Here is an 18044-nt window from a genome sequence, read left to right as displayed (position 1 = left end):
ACTTTAAACCATCTCTCCAAGCCTCCAACCTGTATGAACAGCACCAACAGCTCCCAACCAAATTCCAGACCCCTCAAAAAACGCCAAATAGTCTTTACCAGCAAAAGCTTTTCCTAAGCATTTGTAAGCATTTTCATTACAACTTGGCATCAGAAAGGCATGGATATATATTTAACTGATAAAATACTGCAGTTTAATTGTAAGGCATTAACTTGGGAACCTTACCTTTATGCCCGTTAATCCAGTGGGCAGCTGCACAACATCATATGCAAGGTTAGATTTTTCTGCCTCCACAAAGGGATCAGAGAATGCTCGGCCATGGAATCTTTTAAATCCTTGGACTGTGTTCTTTGCATTGGAAATTACCTAAGAGAAAAATAGCAAAGAGTCAAAATACTACTATTAATTTTTTTTTATTATTTTCAACAGCCTTAGATTAAATTAGCATCGTTTTAACATCAGTTTCCTTGCTGGTTTCAGTTTCTTCATACACTAAATCTCCCTAAATGGTGCCCGTGAGCATGAAAAGGAATGAGGAACTTGCACGGGTCTCACTGTGGCAGGGCTCAGACCAAAGCCTAGCTCTTCCCACTTCTCCATGAAGTATTCTCTGTTCTTAAACTTCTAATAAACATTTACATAAAATGACTTCTAGCTTTTAAAAATTGCCTATACCTTATGGTTCAAACTTTCCAGGAACCAATTTGGCAAAATGTGTCAATTCAGAAAAATTCTAGTTAAAGAGACTTCCCATGAAGCAAAAAGATCAAACTAAGAACACAAAGATGAATGCCAAAGGATACTGAGAGCATTATTTATAATATGGCAGAAGCCTAGAAACAGCCTAGATGGTGTATAACAGGGAAATGGTTAAATAAATTATGGTATATCCATACAATAGATAAGGATTTATAGAAGGTGAGAAGAGAAGTGTCTATACAGTATGATCTCACTTTTTTTTTTTTTTTTTTTTTTTGAGACAGAGTCTCGCTTGTTGCCCAGGCTAGAGTGAGTGCCATGGCGTCAGCCTAGCTCACAGCAACCTCAAACTCCTGGGCTCAAGCAATCCTGCTGCCTCAGCCTCCCGAGTAGCTGGGACTACAGGCATGCGCCACCATGCCCGGCTAATTTTATATATATATTAGTTGGCCAATTAATTTCTTTCTATTTATAGTAGAAACGGGGTCTCGCTCTTGCTCAGGCTGGTTTTGAACTCCTGACCTTGAGCAATCCGCCCGCCTCAGCCTCCCAGAGTGCTAGGATTACAGGCGTGAGCCAACGCGCCCGGCTTGATCTCACTTTTTTAGCAAGGAAAAAAGTATACACATGCTTAGAAATAGTACAAAGGGTTATACATTAAGATATTTGGCCAGGTGCAATGGCTCACACCTGTAATCCCAGCACTTTAGGAAGCCAAGAAGGCAGGAAGATCACTTAAGGCCTGGGGTTTGAGACCAGCCTAGACAACATAGCGAGATCCCCACTTCTACAAAAAATTTAAAAATTAGCCAGGCAAGGTGGCACGTGCCTATAGTCCTAGCTACTTGGGAGGCTGAGGTGGGAAAGATCACTTGAGCCCAGAGTTCAAGGTTATAGAGTGCTATGAGCACACCACTGCACACCAGCCTGGTGACAGATCAAGACCCTGTCTCTAAAAAAGAATAAAAATAAAAAGATAGTGACAGTGATTTGCAGATAATGGCTAAACAGGTGACTTCCAAATTCCTTATGTTTTTGTATCCACATTTTCTTATTCCTCTAGAATAACCTATTATAACTTATGGGGGGAAATGCTGACAAAGACGTTCAAGAAGTTTCAGGATGAACTTGTACTTTAGATTTAAGAGGCCCCTCTACCCAATGCAGAGATACAACAAGCCTGCAAAGAAGAGTCACAGAGCTCCCTGCGTAGGGTAGGTCAAAAGGCAAGCACACAAGTCCTTTTGTAAAACAAATGAGGCCTCCAAAATCAGGCCCTGCTTCAATAAGCTGCCAAATGGAAACTCTGTAACATAAGAACTATGTCAACCTAGAACTAGGCAGCTAGTTCAGAACAATAGCTGTTCTCAATAATGAAAGCAGGTTTAAAAACAAGAATTCACTGGAATTTTAGAAGGAAGGGCATTTCAAAATAGCCCTGTATTTGTTATCTACTGCCTTCTAAAATATCTTGAACATTTAAAAAATAAGACTATAAAACGACCAACTTAATTAAAAACCAATTGGCCAGGCACTATTTTCTCAGGTTCATAAATCTTAGGCCCTGCCCAGCCCAGCCCAGAAAAAGAGACAGTTATTCACTCTGTATGTTGCTCCAGACTGAACCATAAAAAGGTCAAAAAGGCAACTCTTTAATTTTACAAAGACCTCAGATACTCAGGATAACAGAACTCTTAGGGTTCTCCGCTCTGGTAACTCAGAAACCAGCAAATATCTCAGGTTCCTGGTTTAGAGTAATGGCAAGTCCTTCAATGTGCTTCTAGAAGTATCCTTTCTTTCCTTGAGAAACTTGATTAATAGGATCAACACTGGCCTTAAATATAAGATGAATAGCCCAACAAGACAGACTTTGATGAGCATTTAAACATCAAGGAACAAGCAATCCTTGCTTAAACAAAATCTGGGCAAAATACATCCTAGCAGTTTGCATTAAACAGATTATATACTGCTAATGCTATTTTAAAGCTATTTGCTTCTAACCTATGTAAGTCATCCCTCAGTATACATAGGGGTTTGGTTCCAGGACACCCCCACCCCACAATTATACCAAAATCCACAAATGGTCAAGTTCATCATATAAAATGGCATAGTAGGCCAGGCACAGTGGCTCACGCCTATAATCCTAGCACTCTGGGAGGCCAAGGTGGGCGAATTGCTCAAGGTCAGAAGTTCGAAACCAGCCTGAGCAAGATCTGAGACCCCCGTCTTTACTAAAAATAGAAAGAAATCAATTGGCCAACTAAAAATATATAGAAAAAATTAGCCAGGCATGGTGGCACATGCCTGTAGTCCCAGCTACTCGGGAGGCTTAGGCAGAAGGATTGCTTTAGCCCAGGAGTTGGAGGTTGCTGTGAGCTAGGCTGATGCCACGGCACTCTAACCCAGGCAAAAGAGTGAAACTCTGTCTCAAAAAAAAAAAAAAAAAAGGTATAGTATTTGCATATAACCTAATCACATCCACTTCTACACTTTAAACCATCTCCAGATTACTTATAATACTTAATACAAAATAAATGCTACATGTTAAGAGTTGGTATACTGTATTGTTTTTATTTGTATTATTTTTTATTGTTGCCTTGTTATTTTTTTATTGTTTTTTCCCCCAGAATAGTTTCAATCCTCAGTTGGTTGAATCCAAGACATGGAACCCACAGGATATGAAGGGCCAACTATACATGAAAGCAAGGCTCATGTCTTGTCTCTGTCTTGTATACCTAAAGCCCCCAGTGCTGGGTACATAATGGGCACTAAACTAGATGCTGAACCAATGGATGAACAAACCAGAGAAATAAGTCATTTTAAGAAAAAACAAAACTCTACCTGGCTTTTAGCCGCTGCTCCAATTGAACGATTCTTAGGACCAAAAGAAATGCAAGCCCTAGAAGATAAAACAAATATTAAAGAATCAAGCTTATATCATAGTACACCCAAATCCACATCAGGCAAGATTTCTGAGCCTCAGCCATGTTATTTCAACAGAATACAAGTCTATGATTTTGATCTTTCTACTGAGTTAATCTGTCCACCAAATAGGCAGCCTCTTCAGAGTCCTGTCGTTTAGTTGCTGGAGCATAAATCTGATGTGGTAACTACCTGTCCAGTCTCTACCATCTTCTAATTATTTCTCAAGTCTTGTGTTCGAACTCCTAATATAAAATAACACACCCTCACATCAATATATCAATTAAATGTTCTAGTTTTTACGACAACTCATAACTTCACGAAGAATACAAACCCTGAAAACAATTCCTGCCCTACCGCATATAAGTAAAAAGTACTTTTTCTAGAACTAGCTTCCAAAGACTCAATTTCTGACAAGGAGCTTCATTCTCACTTCTGAACATTCTTCCAAATCGACAATTCATACACTGTCTTGCTGAAACCTGCTGAAAACTGAAACCCACTTGAAAGTAAAAAACAATGCATTTAAGCTTTTAAAAGCCAGTTATCTTGGAGTGGATGTTTTTGCTATCTTGGCCCCTATGTTTTTTATTCTAACCTCTCTGGAATCCTGCCCTGTCATAACACTACCCAAAAAAACCCTTAAAGACAAAACTCTTCCCAGAGTCCACTTCCCCCTCAAGCTATGAAGCCTTCTCTTCCTTCTACTACATTAATAATATGGATTGCATCAATTGCTTATCGCATTTGATCCTCAGAAGCACCTTACACTATCTTAACCCCATTTTACAGGACAGGAAACTGAGTCCAAAAAGGTATTAATAAGTAAATTTATGCAGGGTCAAACAATCTGAAAGCAACAGAAGTCTAGATCATGTGTCCCTACTTTATACTCCAGCTTTGAACCTCTCTATTCTCCCTTGAACTTCCAACTTAGCAGAGTGATTAAGAATAAGGACTCAGGCCAGGAGCAGTGGCTCACGCCTCTACAGGAGGCCAAAGTGGGAGGATCAATTGAGGCCAGGAATTTGAGACCAGCCTGGGAAACACATTGAGACCCCACCTCCACAAAAAGGTCTGTAAAAAATTAGCCAGGTGTGGTTGGTAGTGTACGCCTGTAGTCCTAGCTACCCCACAGGCTGAGACAGGATGGCTTGATGACAGGTGTTCAAGGTCACAGCAAGCTGTGGTAGCACCACTGCACTGAAGCCTCATTCATTCATACATACATAGGTACATAAATAAGGGCTCTGGAGCCAGACAGCCTCAGGACTTACCTGACTACACTAGATGACCTATCTAACAACTCAGTAGAATTGTTTGATTTACATAAACTTACTGGCCCTGTGAAAACTGGCAGAATGCTGGGCCTCTCTGGGTTTCAGTGGCCCTTTCCAACCATGGGCTAAGGATCTCTGTGAGTCACGTCCCAGGGCAGTTGAAGGCAGCTGTGTTCTGTATTAATTGGTGGGAAGAACATGGTACAGCCTGGGATCTCATCAGAATTTCTCCAAATCTTGACACAGGGGTTAAGCTAAGCCTTTCCACAAGTATGCCACCAATCACTTTAGTATTTATTTTAGATTAAAAAAAGAAATCTCAGTAACACTTAAATGTCTCTCCTCTCAAAGCTCACGATGCTCTTTAGGAAACTGCCCAAAGTAATCTTACCCACTATGTTCACTCCCTCCACCCCAAAAATGCTGCCTAGCCTAATAATGGGCAAACCTACATCTTCCTAAAAACTACCAGATCTGTGAATTTCTAAGGTACATCCTACCACAACCTCAATCCCAACACAATTAAAACGCAGTGTTATTTATCTTGTTTCCTGCAGCCCTTTTTTGCAAACCTTCATCTCCTCAAAACAATTACTAGCTCTAAGTAAAGACAAGACATTAATGTTCCCAGCTGTCCTGTAAGTCCTGATGAAACATTAAGTCCCTATTCCACCTCAGTAACACTAAAGCTATCTGGCTTCTAATTACCTTCCAAACAGAACCAACTACCAACAAATAAAGCCCAGATTTGTTAATATGGAGCCTAAGGCCTCTCTCAACCCCACCCCACCCTAATTTCCAGCCGCATCTCGCCCACACCATGAGCCAACAGAAGTTAGATAAAGTCTCAATCTTCCTTCTTGGCTCATGCCACTTTTAATAACTGAAATGCCCTGGTCCTCTGCTTGTTCTCAAGGAATATCACCTATTTTGTCTGTAAAGCCTTTCCAATCCAATCTTCCCAAGCACACTAATTAATCATTTCTATTCAATATCTCTTAAAACTTACTGGACTTGGCTTAATTTCTAGTTAGCACTGATCACAAACTGAACTGCATTATGAATGCTAACACATTTGTTTTTCCTTCTAAAATAGTGTTTAATCAACCACAGATCACAACCTATGCATGACTCTAAAATTAACTGGGGGGGTTAGAGAAGTCATGAACAATTTAAATAGAAAACACCAGCATGCACTGTATACAGAAGTATACGCTGTTTAAATGAAGTTTTTTTCAGTTGTGCATGTACATACCAGGTGTCTCAATGTAAAATATATAATCTAATAAAATTTGGGGTCTTTGGTTATGACATACACTGTCCAATAAAGTAGCCACTAGCAACATGTGGCTATTTAAATTTTAACTATTTAAAATTAAATAAATTAAATAAAATTTAAAAATCAGTTCTACAGTCCACTGACCACATCTCAAGTGCTCAATACCCAAGTGTGGCTTGTGGCTACTGTTTTGGACAATACAGAGAACATTTCTGTCATCCTAGATAGTTCTATTGGACAGAACATTATTTCCTCAAATAATGTTTCCTAGACAATATTGCTTTAGACGATATTCTCGAAGTCAATCTTTTTACTTACTTTAAAAATCTACATCTGCATTCTTAACAGTAATAGAAGTGTTTCATACATCTCAAAGAGCCAAATAAATTTCTCAGTTCAAATTATTCATCCTTCTTTTTCTTGCTCTATACATTCACACAGCAAATAGTTCCCAACTTCTTACAAAGCAATTAAATGTCACTAATGAAGCTTCAATCTGTACCACATAATATAGCAACTAAACCTCAAAAAAGGTATAATTCTGGCTGGGCGCGGTGGCTCATGCCTGTAATCCTAGCCCTGGGAGGCCAAGGCGGGAGGGTTGCTTGAACTCAGGAGTTTGAGACCAGCCTGAGCAAGAAGCGAGACCCCATCTCTACTAAAAATAGAAAAAAAAATTAGCCAGTCAACTAAAAATGAAACAAAAACTTAGCAGGGCATGGTGGTGCATGCCTGTAGTCCCCGCTACTCGTGAGGCTGAGGCAGAAGGATCGCTTGAGCCCAGGAGTTTGAGGTTGCTGTGAGCTAGGCTGACGGCACTGCATTCACTCTAGCCCAGGCAACAAAACGAGACTCTGTCTCAAAAAAAAAAAAAAAAAAAAAAAGTATAATTCTTCAAGTATAGAAAAAGTTTACACTTTTCTTACGACACCATACAAAAATCACCAATATCACTACATAATTCTTACACCTAAAGCTCTATAACAACAAGCCAACTACTGCACAAGAGAAATCTTTAGCATTTCCACTTCGTCATCAACTTGGTTGAACACTATACAGAGCTCAGGCTCTAGAATCAGACAGTCTAGGTCTGCCCAAATCCTTCTGCCTTTTTAGCTATGTCACTTCTGGTGTTTAATCTCTGCGATTTGATTTGCTCATCTCTAAAATTACAGCTCCTAGCTCATAGGATGGCTATAGATTAAATTTGATGACCCAGTTTTAAAGGGCCTATGTCAGAGATTGGCACATCACAAATAATAAAGTACTAGCTATCTCAGTCTGTCAGATCTCAGTCTGTCACTCAAGCTGGAGTGCAGTGGTGTGATCATAACTCACCACAGCCTCCAACTCCTGGGCTAAAGGGATCCTCCCACCTTGGCCTCCCAAAGTGCTGGGATCACAGGCGTGAGCCACTTTGCTATATTAAAGTCCTGTTTCACCTTCTCAAACAGTCAACTAAAATCCTGTCAGCTATCTTTAAAATTACCTACTGATGTGGAATTTAAAAAAAAAAAAAAAAAGGTCCTACTACTTCCATTAAGAACTGAAAAAAATATGATAAATTTGCTGAATTGGGTCAGTATGTAAAACAGCACAAACTGGAGGATTTTGAAAACTAAAAGCTTACACAAAGAAACCTAATATTTACATGAGATGAAAGCACAAATAGATTAAGTTGAATATTAGAGCCAGCACTGTAAGCTAGTTCAACACTTTCTGGTACAAGTTTGTCAAAAAAAACTAGAAAGCAGACAAGTATAGAGAAAAAAATAAACATTATCTGTAATTCCACAACCCTCCCCACCACAGGTGGCCACTATTAGCATTTAGGTAAATACTTCTATGCAATTCTAATAAATCTAGTAAGTTCTAAAAATGCAAAATTAAAATACCCCTTTCAGTTTGCTTCTCCCCAATGAATGCTCTTCTGTGGCTCAATTATTCCTTCAGGATATTAACATGGAAAAAGCACTGCAAGAATATTTAAAGGAAATTTCTCTCCTTCCCATTCTCCATGAACTTCTTGCACACAGCCTGCATCCAGGCCCTATACGTGGCAGGAAGCCTGTTTCATCCAAGCAGGTCAAGCTCCCTTGTTTCACAGCTTTCATTAGAGAGCTTTCATGTGCCAGGCAGTGTGCTGAGCATTCTATCTACACTTGATATTCCAAGATATTCTGAGAAAAGTACTATTACTGACTCTATTTCATAGATGAAGAGCCGATTCAAGTCAAGTTAATGTGTCCAGAAACACAAAACGAGTCTGGATTCAAAAATCAGGACTATCAGACTCCAAATCCCATACATACATACTCTTATACTCCCAAACTCTGCTAAATTAATTCCTACTTCTACACCTTACTATCTCAATCCATTCCTCCATATATTCTAATCCTGTTTGCTAGCCCGCCTGCTCCCCCCCCACCGCCATGTACCTCTCCTTTGAATATGGTATTTTAAGTCTGTACTATGTAACCTTGTCCATAATTGGGCTCTTATTCCATTTACTCTTGCTTTATGTCATTCATATTTTCACCCGGGTGGTTACATCTCTAAGCAACAGGAATCTTTATTTTACACTTCCTCTATACTACACACAATGCCAAGTCAAAGCACCTAAAACCCTAAGAAGTACTCACACACTTGATGTTTGAACGATAACACTTTTCCTCCATTCCAAATTACAGGTTGGCAGCACAGGAAGTCAATTCAAATCAAGTTCAAGATCCCTCTGTTCTAATCTTTAAGTCCCAGAAACTGTATCCTTTTTTAGCATTGTTCTCCCTTTCCTGGGTAAGAAATACTACTGACCAAATATTTATGCACATGGTGATAGGCTATTACGAACTGCTGCAATTGGCACAGACCCTTAAATGGTAGTTTCACGTTTATAAATGTATATAAGAACTACTTTCAGGATATTATGACAGCTGTGTTGTAATTCACTTTCTTAAATAGAAGAAAATGAGCTTTTCAGAGAACCCATAATAATTTGACTATCAAATAAGACCTGTAGGAAAACTGGCATGAAAATGGATACTACATTAATCAGAGTACTCGCTGGTTACTGCCTTAGTCATAAACTAGAAAATGCCAAAAAGAGCTGATACTAAACAGACCAAACAATTCACATTTTTGAGATCTGCAGTTCCTAAAACACAGCAAATGCTTCAATCACTAATCTTTTTTTTTTTTTTTTTTGAGACAGAGTCTCCCTTTGTTGGCCAGGCTAGAATGAGTGCCATGGCATCAGCCTCGCTCACAGCAACCTCAAGCTCCTGGGCTCAAGAGATCCTCCTGCCTCAGCCTCCCGAGTAGCTGGGACTATAGGCATGCGCCACCATGCCCGGCTCATTTTTTCTATATATGTATTAGTTGGCCAATTAATTTCTTTCTATTTATAGTAGAGACGGGGTCTCACTCTTGCTCAGGCTGGTTTCGAACTCCTGACCTCGAGCTATCCGTCCGCCTTGGCCTCCCAGAGTGCTAGGATTACAGGCGTGAGCCACCACGCCTGGCCAATCACTAAGCTTTGCACATTAAAAGTACACAGTTGTAGAACCCAAAGGGTAAACTTCCATAGATGTAATTTACTGCCCTTATAATCCAGTAATAAAAAACATTAATACAAGACCAGCCGGAGCAAGAATCTGTCTTCTACAAAAAAGTAGAAAAATCAGCCAAGCATGGTGGCACGGGCCTGTAGTCCCAGCTACTCAGGACACTGAGGCAGGAGGATCGCTCCAGCCCAGAGCTTGAGGTTGCAGTGAGCTGTGGTGATGCCACTGCATGCTAGCCCGCCCAACAGAGACTGTCTCAGGAAAAAAAAAAAAAAAAAAAAAAAGCATTAATAAAAATATACAAAAAGTAACAGCAATATTAGCAAATACTATATTTAATATATGTGAGGCACTATTCTAAGCACTAAGTCAAGAAAAAGGTATGAGCTATACAGTTTTAACTCTTTAAAATCCTCATGACTTTCAATTAGGTAGAGAAATAACTGATGTTCCTAATGTAAATTAACCTCTTAAATTTTAATCCCTTAAATATTCTGGCAATAATTACTGGAACTTTACACACATACAGTATCTTTTGCCACAACAATTTCACTTCTGAAAATCTATCCAACAAAAATAAAACCATTAACACGTTAATATAAACATATTATAAGACTACTTGATGAAGTACTATTTGTAATAGCAAAAATATTAGAAATGACCTGTTTGAAGAAAATATGTTATAGCCATAATATGGAATATTACATATTTAAGAAGGTAAATTCATATTTACTGACTTTGAAAAAATGTCTAAAATATAGTAAAACAGCTACAAAATCAACTATTATGATCTTATTTAAATACACATACATTCTATATGTATACTTGTAGAAGTCAAGAAAAAGGTACTGAAAGATACACAGCAAACAGTAAGTAATCAGAAGAAAATTTTGCTGTAGCACTTTAGTGTTTTTATTGTTACAGCAAACAAGTACTTTGTTAAGTCAAAAGAAGTTTTTTTGCCAGGCACAACAGTTCATGCCTGTAATCCCAGCACTTGGGAGACCAAGGGAGGAGGATCACTGGAGGCCAGGAGCTCAAGACCTCATCTCTACGGAAAAATGTTTTAAGAAGCTGGGCATGATGGCACACACCTGTAGTCCTAGGTAATTGGGAGGTTGAGGCAAGAGGACTGCTTGAGACCAGGACTTCCAGTCTGGGCAACAGAGGGAGACCCTCTGGCCTCTTAAATAGTAGGCACAGTAAACTTTAAGAAACCCAATTTGGAACCTAATGACATAAAGTTCCTGTAAATTACTTCTACCAATTCTATATATAAGTTATTTTAGCTCTAATTCTAAGAAACAACTTTCATTACTTCTGCAATTAGACAAATGAGGAGTATGATATAACTGGTCTGAAGCTTCAGTTAACAAACCAACTTTTTTTCCAATCCACAAGATCCACGTCATCCTGCTGCTTTACTCAGAGCTACATAACATGTAAAGACATTCACTTCAAAGAGGAATATTTTTCTTGCACAAATAAGGGACCCGATGTTAACCTGCCAGTTAACCAGAAACTATACACACTGTGCAGCTTTTGCGCTCTTCAAGGGCAGTTATTAATAGACCATTTTTACCTCTTCCAATTCCTAATATATTGTTTCATTTATTTCATGTCCATGAAAAGGATAATATAAACAATTCATTCACATAATTATTTTCAGAAGTAACTCATTTCGAGTTCATTTTGGAAAGTATGGTCCAATTAGCTTCTGTAATGTCTGGCAGTCTGGTTACATTTTTATTCCAAAGAAGCTTTAAGGTTGTACCCTTTCTACTATAATAATCCAACTAAATATAAAAATGGGTTTTCCATTGTATTCCAAAGTCTACAGTCAAATAATGCCAACACAAATGCTCAGAATTAAAAATTCCAAAATTTGTCTCAAAGCCACCCATTTCTCTCCCATGCTATATCACCCTAATGGAAACCAACAACTCCCACCTGTAATAAATATTGCAATAGCCTCAAGTGTCATCTTACTTCTCTTGCCATTCTCAAATAAACCCATTCTCCACACAAAAGCCAATCACTGCCTGTGATCCTAGCACTCTAGGAGGCCAATGCGGGAGGATCGCTAGAGGCCAGGAGTTCAAGACCAGCCTGAGCAAGAGCAAGACCCTGTCTCTACTAAAATTAGAAAGAAATTAGCTGGACAACTAAAAAAAATAAAAAGAAAGAAAGAAAGAAAAATAGCTGGGCGCAGTGGCACGTTCCTGTAGTCCTAGCTACTCAGGAGGCTGAGGAAGGAGGATCGCTTTAGCCCAGGAGTTTGAGGTACTGTGAGCTAGCCTGATGCCACAGCACTCTAGCCCAGGAACAGAGTGAGACTCTGTCTTAAAAAAAAAAAAAAAAAAAGCCAATCACATTTTTTAAAGCATTAATAGGATCACTTCCAACAACACCTAGAAAAAAATCCTTAACATGATTTACAAGGCCCTGCCATAACCTACTGTGCCCTGCCCTCCCCAGTTTCAGATCACACCATTTTCTCAAGTGGCTGAAGAATAGCCATGATTCTTTCAATCTGTCAAATGCGCCAAGAAGCTCTTCTTGCCTCAGGTCTTCCCACTTGCTCCTCCTTTTGCCTGCAACATCTCTTCCTCAAACTCACCATGACTTCCATCATCCTCTCACTCATCCTCCAGGTCTCAAATAGCACTTCTTTCAGAGCACATTCCATCTCCACTGGACATCCTATTTAAATTAGATACACCTACTATACTCCCGTCATATTCTGTACTTTCCATCTTGCCCTTTACCACAATTAGTAATTACTATATACTTTTGTTTAGCATCTGGCTTTTTCCACTAACCATGTCCACGATGGCATGACATTTATTTGTTCACCATAGTAACTCCAGTGCTTAACACAATGGCTGCCATATTGGAGGCACTCACTAGCTAATAAAATAAAGGAAGCCTAAATTTGGAGCAAAGGCAAGAGTCTCTTCTATGTTAGCTCCTCAAAAACTGTATCCAGATTGCTACACTGACAATTTGAAACAAGGTACTTCTACATCTGATTTCCATTCTCACATTAAAACAAAACTACATCACACACTCTGGGTACCTATAAAATCCAACTCCAGTCTTCCATAACTTCTACAAAAATCAACCTTTCTGCCCCCACTTTCTATTTAGCCCAAGGCTCCAACACAGAAATCAAAGTTATTCAAATCATAGTTCAGAAATTACTTGAATGTGTGGCATTCCTATAAATTAATGGGGCATACGAAGCAAAACATAGGGAAAACATAATAAAAATTCTCATTTAAATGGCATTTTCTTATCACAATTGCAAGGTGTATATGGTCACCTATCAGTCTTTGAGGCAAACTTAATTGCCATCTGGGAAGATTAAATTCTTTAACTGAAACAACTTTCAAAGAATGGAATTCAAGGTAAAACTACTGTTGTAGTTGCTGTCTACAAGAAAAACAGGAGCATATGATAATAATCTGAAAGAAAAGATAGGAACACTGTTCTTCCCAGTATTTAGATTCTCTTCTGACACTGTGTACCCTTTGGAGCTAAAGTATATTCAATTTTAGGCAGGAAAGGACCACGCCACTATTCGTAACTTGGTGTTTTTTAACTTCTTGGGGAGACTATCTTTACAGATGAAGAAAACTATCATCGAGAGCTGACAACATCAAACAAGAAATTAATGCTAAAATGCTTTAAAACAAATTATAATGCATTAAAAAAAATTCAATGCGCAATACACACCCTGGAAATGGAAATTAAAATATAATACCCATTGTTAAAAACTATAAAAAGGGAAAATGGAGTTTGACTGTTAATGGGTACCGGGAGTTTTGCAGCAGACTGATGAAAATGTTCTAAAACTGAATGTGGCAATGGTTGCACTGTTTTGTGACTACATGAAAAACCAATGAATTGTACACTTCAAGTGTGTGAACTGTATGGTATGTGAATTATACTTCAATAAAGTTGTTAAGACTATAAACATACTCAGGAACACGACACCAAATGATAGTTTTGGGTTCTGGGATGGGTTTTCAGGGGAAGCACCTCGCTGAGGTCTAAAAAAGGGGAAGAACATAGAAATTTGACAAGTAGAAAGGAAATGTGAGCCTTCTGAGTAGTAAAGATGAAACTAGTATATAGAACAATCTATAATATTTTGGCTACGAACCTGCTTAAGTGTGACAAAAACTCAGGGTGAAAATGATGGGCCTTAGAATTGAAAGGTCTTAACAGCAATATTGAGAACCTGACAAATAATATGGAGCTTCTTACAAGGTTTTGTCCAAAACATGGCAATGGATTGAAAGGTACCTGTATGCATTCAAAAGGCAGACTCTTACTCTAACACGAAAAGATCTGGGTGACTCACCATTTTTGAGCTGTGTCCATACTAGTCCCATAACTTACTATAGGTTCCAGAAGGCAAAGCAAGTCCTAGGCCATTAGTTGGAACGGATTAACGTGAAAGTACAGCGCTATTAAGGTGTAGATACGCACAGAATGATAGCAGAGAATGACCCAATATAGTTCAATACCCTGAAACAATGTGCAAAACAACAGCCAACGCAAAGATCAAGAGGGCATCGGTTTTATCTGTTTCTTTTTTTTTCTTTTCATTTTCCCTGTCGCCCCGGGTAAAGTGCAGTAGCGTCTTCACAGCTCATAGCAACCTCAAACTGCAGGACTCAAGCGATCCTCCTGCCTCGGCCTCCCAAGGAGCTGGGACCACAGGCGACGCAGGTCTAATTTTTTTCTAATTTTTTTTCAATCCCCAACGCATTCCAAGCACCTCCTCAGTGCTAGGTCCTGAGTTGCGTGCAGGGGACGCAGAGACAGGTGACACCCTAGCCGGCCTGGATCGTCCGCACAGACCAGGGAGTCAGTGGCAGGGTTACCTGAAGCAATGAGTTAAGCTTCAGGGCCCCTCACTTGCGTGGTCCCCTGGGAGAGACGGGGTCTCACTCTTGCTCAGGCTGGTCTCCAACTCCAGAGCCCAAGCGGATCTCCCCACCTCGGCCGCCCAGGGTGCTAGGGTTACAGACGTGAGCCGCGCGCGGCTCAGATCCCCTTCCGATATCTGCCCGCACCGCCCTCATCAAGGCATCGCAGGTCCATGCGGAACCTGAGCCTCCGGTAGCCCAGCGGCCTCTCTTCCGGGCGGCACCCCGCCCCCACTCACGTGGGACTCGGACCGCTCCACGGCCTCGCGGCCAGCAATCCACAGAACCGGTTCCATTCGACTAACTTTTATTAAGCGCCTGCTGTGTGCGAAGTTCTGGGCTCAGTGCTGGGCTCGAGAACCGTCAGTAGCCCTGGGCCCGGTCTCTGCCCTCCACAAGAGAGACCTCGACCCACCTTACGTGCGAGGCCTGCCTTCCCTCCAATTCCCACCCGTGCCTTCCGCCGCTCCGGGGACCGGCCCAGAGCCGCCGTCCGGCCCGCGGGCCGCCGTGGAGAGGCCTCGCGCCCAGCGCGGACCCAGGCTCCAGGCGCGTGGTCGCCACCAGTGACCCGGCACCCAGCGAGGGTCCCCGCCCCGCCGGGACCTCGGCTGGGAACCAGGGAGGCGACTCCTTGGCCCGCACTCCCCGAGCAGCGAGTGCCGCAGCCCGGAGCCCGTGCGCGCCGCCGGCCCGGCCCCACTTACGGCGTGCAGCGGTCGCTGTACTCGTTCGCGATGGTCTCGATGCCGCCGGCGCGGGCCACCGCGACGTAGCAGCTCTGGAAGCCCAGGTCTATGCCCACCACCGACATGGCGCCGGCTACGGCTCGGGCCCGGGTCCGGCTGCCGGGACAGGACGCGGACCCCGGCGGGGCTGGCGCGTGGAGAGCGGGCCGCGCGGGCCGGGGGACGGGGGCCGCTGGAGGGGGGCGTCCACGTGAGCGCCCGGGTCCTGGCCGGGGAGACCGCAACCAAGGGCGCAGCTCAGGCCGGCTCCGGCTCAGCGGCCGCAGAGGAGGCGCCGGTAGCGGGGGCGGAGAAGATCTCGAAGGATCTCGTAGGGACGGGAGCAGAGCCGCAGCGCGAGACCTGCGAAAGAAGAGAATGTTCTCGCGATATCCCGGCTCAGGGCCCTTTCCCCTGAAGTCCCGCCCCCAGGACGTAAGGAAACGTCACGTCCTGGCACGAGGACCTAGGCAGGAGCGGCTGAAAGTTGGCTGGGAAGCAGAGCTGGCCGATTGGGCATGCGCCCTGCTCCCTCCGCAACGCGCTCCGCGGCACAGCACCTCCCATTCCGGAAGGAAGTAGCGGAGGAGGACCCAGGCGGAAGTGCGGCGCGCCGTTTCCATCGTTCTAGTCTCAAAGGAGCTTTAGGTGGGAGCGTGTTCTCCACTCCACCTTCGACTTGTGGGGACTCCTGAAAGAGAGCGCGAGCGGATCACACTCCGCAGGGCGCTCGGTTCTCTTCAGGGTGGGGCGGCCAGTCGCAGAGAAGGCCGCCGTTGGAAGCGGCCCCGAGCAGGGCCTTCGGTCGGGCTCCGTCAGCGTCGGAGACGGTGCCCTCCCCAGCGGAGGGAGGAAGCCGCTCCCGGTGACGCCGCCTTGTCGCACCGTTCTCTGAGCCGCTCGTGTCCTTACATCAAAGTGAGGGACCTGCAGGACTTAAGCCTTTCAATCCCCAACGCATTCCAAGCACCTCCTCAGTGCTAGGTCCTGAGTTGCGTGCAGGGGACGCAGACAGGTGACACCCTAGCCGGCCTGGATCGTCCGCACAGACCAGGGAGTCAGTGGCAGGGTTACCTGAAGCAATGAGTTGGGCTTCAGGGCCCCTCACTTGCGTGGTCCCCTGGGAGAGCAGGGAGTTGCTGAGAGCTCCGGAGTGTTCCAGGTGGACAGGAGAAGCCAGTCTGAGATGAGGCAATTCTGTGCAAGCATTTCTAATAAATTGCCCAAAGAGATCTCAGAAGAAGGAGAATCTGAATCTCCAAGTCTCCAGTAATGTGATTTTTCGTTTTAAATATTTTGTGATTTTTTTTTTAAGGGCTCCCACAGTGTATAAACTTCAGCTCTACGAAACGGATATTCCCCCTCAGGAAGGGAGCTAAGCAGGTAAAGGGGACCCTACTATAGGGTGGCAAGTGCCCCATGCATAGAACGTGGAGACCAGGAGGACTTCCCGGAAAAGGAAAAGGCTGTGTTCAAATTGAAAAAACAGTAATACAGAAGCTAGTGTGGTTTGAGAACTAAGAGAAGTCCTGTATTGCTGAAGGGTAGGCTGGAGTTGAAGATCTCAGGGCTAGGATACTTGCCTTTGGACCACTTAAAAGTGAATGAGCAGCTAGCACTGTGGCTGACACCTGTAATCCTAGCCATGTGAGAGGCTGAGGGAGGAGGATTGCCAGACCAACCTGAACAACAGGCAAGAGTGAGACCCGTCTTGACAAAACAGAAAAATTATCGGGGTGTAGTGCTGTGCCTATAGTCCCAGCTATTCAGGAAGGTGAGGCAGTAGAATCACCTGAGCCCAGAAGTCTGAGGTTGCTGTGAGCTATGACACCATGACACTGTAGCCTGGGTGATCAAGCAAGACTCTGTCTCCAAAAAAAAAAAAATAAAGTGTTCTTACCACAATAAAATGAATGTTTTTCTAAAAAAAAAAAAATGAATGATGGCCCGGCGTGGTAGCTCACACCTGTAATCCTAGCACTCTGGGAGGCAGAGGCCAAGGCTGGTGGATTGAGCTCAGGAGTTTGAGATCAACCTGAGCAACAGCGAGACCCTGTCTCTACTAAAAAAAAAAAAATAGAAATTAACTGGATAACTAAATATATATATAGTAAAAATTAGCCAGGCATAGTGGCGCATTCCTAAGGTCCCAGCTACTTGGGAGGCTGAGGCAGTAGGAATGCTTGAGCCCAGGAGTTTGAGGTTGCTGTGAGCTAGGCTGATGCCACAGCACTCTACTCCAGGCAACAGAGTGAGACTGTCTCAAAAAAAAAAAAAAAATGAATGAATGAGCAAAGACAAAGTTACATTTCCCTGGAACTGTGTGCTTTTAAATCTCTGCATTTCCTGCTAACTCAGGAGGTACTTCAGTTTCTAGGAGCCATGTGAAAGCCCAAGTTGTTTACCTTTAAACTTGCAAATTATCACATAGTTCTCACATTTTGGGTAATCCAAATCTGGTTTTTTTAAGACAAATACCAGGTGCTACCTGTAAAAGAGTAATGGGGTAAAAGGAGTGGAGTCAGCAAGGAAAAGCCTGTGCAAAGAAAGAGAGCAGGAGCAAACAGATATTGCTACACCCATATAACTTATTCACAATAGCCAAAAGCTGGAAACAACCCAAATGTCCATTG

The 18044-nt window shown here is 42.6% G+C and overlaps 1 protein-coding gene across 1 annotated transcript in view; it reads right to left on the bottom strand.

Annotated features, from left to right (window-relative positions):
* The window catches only part of HSPA4 (heat shock protein family A (Hsp70) member 4), a 48045-nt gene extending 32272 nt beyond the window's left edge, over nucleotides 1–15773 (bottom strand). The window contains exons 1-3 of the mRNA XM_020282326.2: nucleotides 15391–15773; nucleotides 3541–3598; nucleotides 226–366 (exon numbers count right to left, since the gene is read on the bottom strand). Of these exons, the coding sequence (XP_020137915.1) occupies nucleotides 226–366; nucleotides 3541–3598; nucleotides 15391–15497 (306 nt within the window). The 5' untranslated portion in view covers nucleotides 15498–15773. The remainder of the gene's footprint in view (nucleotides 1–225; nucleotides 367–3540; nucleotides 3599–15390) is intronic.
* Between the last annotated feature and the right edge of the window lie 2271 nt (nucleotides 15774–18044).

This window comes from Microcebus murinus, chromosome 21, assembly GCF_040939455.1.
Source record: "Microcebus murinus isolate Inina chromosome 21, M.murinus_Inina_mat1.0, whole genome shotgun sequence".
NCBI classification, from domain to species: Eukaryota; Metazoa; Chordata; class Mammalia; order Primates; family Cheirogaleidae; genus Microcebus; species Microcebus murinus.
Note: the sequence above shows the minus strand (reverse complement) of the source record. Positions and strands in the feature narration are given on the sequence as shown.